This window comes from Apis dorsata, unplaced genomic scaffold, assembly GCF_000469605.1.
Source record: "Apis dorsata unplaced genomic scaffold, Apis dorsata 1.3 scaffold_130, whole genome shotgun sequence".
In the NCBI taxonomy this organism is placed as follows: domain Eukaryota; kingdom Metazoa; phylum Arthropoda; class Insecta; order Hymenoptera; family Apidae; genus Apis; species Apis dorsata.
The window spans coordinates 277271-281453 of NW_006263423.1; the positions used below are offsets into that span (position 1 = coordinate 277271).

At 37.5% G+C, this 4183-nt stretch overlaps 1 protein-coding gene across 2 annotated transcripts in view; it reads left to right on the top strand.

The window, feature by feature from the left end:
- The window catches only part of LOC102672653 (cytochrome P450 9e2-like), a 1842-nt gene extending 1310 nt beyond the window's left edge, over positions 1-532 (top strand). Inside the window, exon 2 of one of the 2 annotated variants that reach the window (XM_006612959.2) lies at positions 1-532. This exon is cut by the window's left edge and continues 3 nt beyond it. In XM_006612959.2, the coding sequence (XP_006613022.1) occupies positions 1-309 (309 nt within the window). In that variant the 3' untranslated portion in view covers positions 310-532. The other variant, XM_006612961.2, reaches the window with a different exon arrangement.
- Positions 533-4183: the final 3651 nt, after the last annotated feature.

The following is a 4183-nucleotide window of genomic DNA, read 5'->3' on the forward strand; positions in this document are numbered from 1 at the left end:
CCCGAATACTTCGACGAGCCGGACAAATTTGACCCGGACAGGTTTTTCAATGGGGAGGGGATCAAAAATTCGGCGGCGCACTTCCCGTTCGGCCTCGGACAGAGGAAGTGCATTGGCGAACGATTCGCCATGATGGAGATGAAGGTGTTGCTCTGCTACCTTCTTGCGGCGTGCAACGTGAGGATCGGCTCCAAGACAACGGTCCCCATGGAATTGGAGAAGGGCGTGATCAACACGAGCGTCAGTGGTGGTTTCTGGTTGAAGATCGAGCCTAGGAAGGTTACTTATTACAATTCTTCTCGTGTTTAATTATTATTATTATGTATTATATTTTGTATGTAATTTGAGTTAATAAAAGAATATATATTGTTTGAATATATATTGTTTTTTTTTTTAATGTGTCGCGTTGGAAACGTTGTGTGGATATTTTTTTTTTTTTATTCTTTGCGCGAGGTTCGAACGATAATTGGAAGGAAAATAAACGACGTGCTGGAGCCGGTAAACAAGTGTAAATGTGTCATAACGTGCGTGGAAAGATCGATGACAGGGAAATAAAGTATATATATAGAATTAATTGTTCGATAATGTATCGTTAAGTTGCGTTTAGTGTAAATATTAATTTATAGTAAAATTTCCTTGCCAATGACGAAGATGAGATTAATTAATTAAATAGATAAGGCAATTAAATCTTGAGATAAAGATTCCTCCTGCGAATGACGAAAGTCAGATTAATTAATTAAACTAAAAAGATAATAAAATCTTGAGATAATATGATAATATTGAATTAAATAATTTCATCATTATCGAGAACTGTATTTAATGTTGTATAATTGCTGTCTCATTGATACAAAGATCGATAAAAGTCGAAGACTTTTACTTTGTTGTAATCGATACAGATGAAGATTCTGCTTTGTTGAAATGGCCAATGATGCTGAAAGCGACGTTGAATTAGAATAAATTTTTCGTGAGGAGTTTCAAAATTTAAGAATTATGCTCTATTAATATTATTTAAATTAACTTGAAATTAAATATATAAATATATGTATAAATAAGCTTTGATTTATTTTTTTATATCATGCAAAAGATTTTTACAAAAATCCATCTTGCTCTAATTTGAAATATCTTATTTTAAATTCCAACTCTTACTTACTTTCAGACCAAGTACAAATAAAAATAAAAAACGTTAACAAATATATATTCGTATTTCCAAAAATTTTGCCTTTCCTTTAAAAATTAATACGATAATAATAAAAAAAAAAAAAGAAAGAAAGAAAGAAAGAAAAAAATAAAAAATCAAAAAATTCCTCTTTCCTTTCCCCCCACGGAATCGCGCCTTTCCCCACTAACACGGCGAGACAATACACCTCTCCCCCGGATCCATCCTTACGATCCTCCAGTTCATTAATTCTGACCAAATGCCTGGCCTCTATAGCGTTGCTTCGATCGCTAACCTCCGGTCCTCGAGCTCTCTCGCCTCCACCCTTGGACCACTGGCAAACTGAATTACATTAGAGAGAGAGAGGGAGGGGGCAGAGGTATGTGTATGTGTGTATGTGTGTGTTTTATCGAGTCAACCTGCCAGATATATCCTAAGGCGGGCAAGGATATCGTCGAATCCGGAAAGGGTGTACAACGGCCCGAAAGAAAGTTGGCACGCGATAATCTGCAACTGTAAACCCTGAATTGTTTCGCGCGAATACCGCTACTTGTTGTTGACTTGTTTATGGAAATATTTCGTTGCATTGTTTCCCTGGCTTACCGAACTCGTTTTGCTATTGTTAACTATGCGGTTGTTATTGGTAAGTTGGTACGGTTGTTGCTAATGGTACGAGTATTAGTTTAGATTGGTTTCCAAGAGGAATTTATTGGGAAATTCGCGTATGGTTTCCGGCTTCGATGGTTCTTCCTTCTTCGAGATTTAGATTTTATTGTGATATTAATGTAATTAATAGGATTATGTCTAGATTATCATGATTATGAGCTGGTATTAAAGTTTATTATTCGTAATTGCACAATTACTTATTCGAAATAAAAAAAAGATACGTAAATATCGAAATAACGAAATAAAAAGTAACCAAAAGAATATCGAGATGAAAAATTTCGTTTCTATATGCTTGCTAAGGATGCTTCCAAAAACTTTTGCAAGCCACTGCACACAACAAACTTGTTACAATTATTTATTCTAAATAAAAAAAAAAAAAAAGAGAAATATTCAAATATCGAACAAAATGAAGAATAAAAAATAACCAAAAGAATATCGAGATGAAAAATTTCGTTTCTATATGCTTGCTAAGGATGCTTCCAAAAACTTTTGCGCGCCATTGCACACAACAAACTTGTTACAATTATTTACTCGAAATAAAAAAAAAACTTAAATATCGAATAAAATAAAAAATAAACTTCCAAAAGCTTTTGCGCACCATTGTACACAACAAACTTGTTACAATTATTTATTCGAAATAAAAAGAAAAAAAAAAGAAATACTCAAAATATCAATGAAACAAAATGAAGAATAAAAAATAACCAAAAGAACATCGAGATAAAAATTTCGTTTCTACATGCTAAGGATGCTTCCAAAAACTTTTGCGCGCCACTGCACACAACAAACTTGTTACAATTATTTATTTTAAATAAAAAAAAAAAAAAAAGAGAAATATTCAAATATCGAACAAAATGAAGAATAAAAAATAACCAAAAGAATATCGAGATGAAAAATTTCGTTTCTACATGTTTGCTAAGGATGCTTCCAAAAACTTTTGCGCGCCACTGTACACAACAAAGCTCGGGTATCCGGGTTTATATCCTCGACAAGGGTGTTCTAAGCGCGAGTTATAATCTCCGGTCGCTTGATTTAGGCACGTATTCGTAGATGGACACCTCCGCTGATTTCGAAACAGCACAAACGAACCGTCTGAATATGAGATAATATTGCGCGTAGTCCGATTACGAAGTTACCCTAACAACACCACGTTGTTGTATACGCGAGGGGAGGGGGAGGGATAATAACCGAACCGGCCCGCTTTTGATTCCCTCCACCATCGTTTCCACCAAGCTCTCCCAAGTATCTCCCCGTTTCCCGGCCCCGTTTTCGCGCTCATTTTGTTTTCCAAGACTTAATTTAATCCGGCGAACAATCGGGATCGTTCCCAAAAACCGCGATTAACATCCTCAGGAAATACGTGCGTAATTAGCGAAATGTCGTTCGAATCGATTCGGTTGAATGGAGATTCGGGATTTGTGGTTCGTTCCTCTCTCTCTCTCCTTCTCTCTCTCTTTTTCTCGATTTAATTTATAGATTTAATTTGTATTTTCGAGAACGAAGGCTATCAATGCACGGGTCTTTTTGGATTTCAAATAGAGGGTTAGTTTTTTTTTTTTTTTGAAATCTCTCTGCTCTGTTCTCGATTACTATATATCTCGATGATAGCGGAGATACAAACTTTTGATAATCAATAAATTCAATATAATAATCTCTCAAGAGCGAATTGCAATTATTCTCTCAACAAAGCAAGAAAAAAATTTCTCTCTATACAAATAACAAGAAATCGAGAAATCTTTCTCAAAAACCTTTCCAAAAATTGTTCAAAACTCTTCCGAAATCCGAAATCGGCCGAAAGCGAGCCGAGCAAGCGCATCCGCATCGTGCACCCGCGGAGGAAGGAAGGAAGGAAGGAAGGAAGGAAGGAAGGAAACAAGCTTTCGGCCGAAACTTTGCCACGAACCTTTTCCCTTTCCAGGATCGAACGGGACGGGCGGAGCGAGATGGAAAAGTAGACGGGGGACAGAGAGAGAGAGAGAGAGAGAGAGAGAGGATGGTAGGAAAGGAAGGAAAACGAGGAGGAGAGGGTCGGAGGAACAAAATTCATTTGGCCAAATTAAACAGAGTTTAGCAATTTGCGCTTAATCCATTTGTCGGGGATCCAGCGTCCGTCAGTCCATCCGTTTGCTCCGTCTCTCCCTCTCTTCTCTTCTCTCTCCCTCTCTCTGTCTCGCTCTCTCCATCCATCGACAGTCTACACGACCACCACTATGCACCCTTTCCCTGCACCGGAGGCCCTTCCAACGTTTCACCTTAACTCCTGTCGATACTAATCCCTCCCACGCCTCTCCCCTTTCACTCACCCCCTCTCTCTCTCTCTCTCTCTCTCTCTCTCTCTCTGTCAGAGCTCTTTCCAAAGAGGCG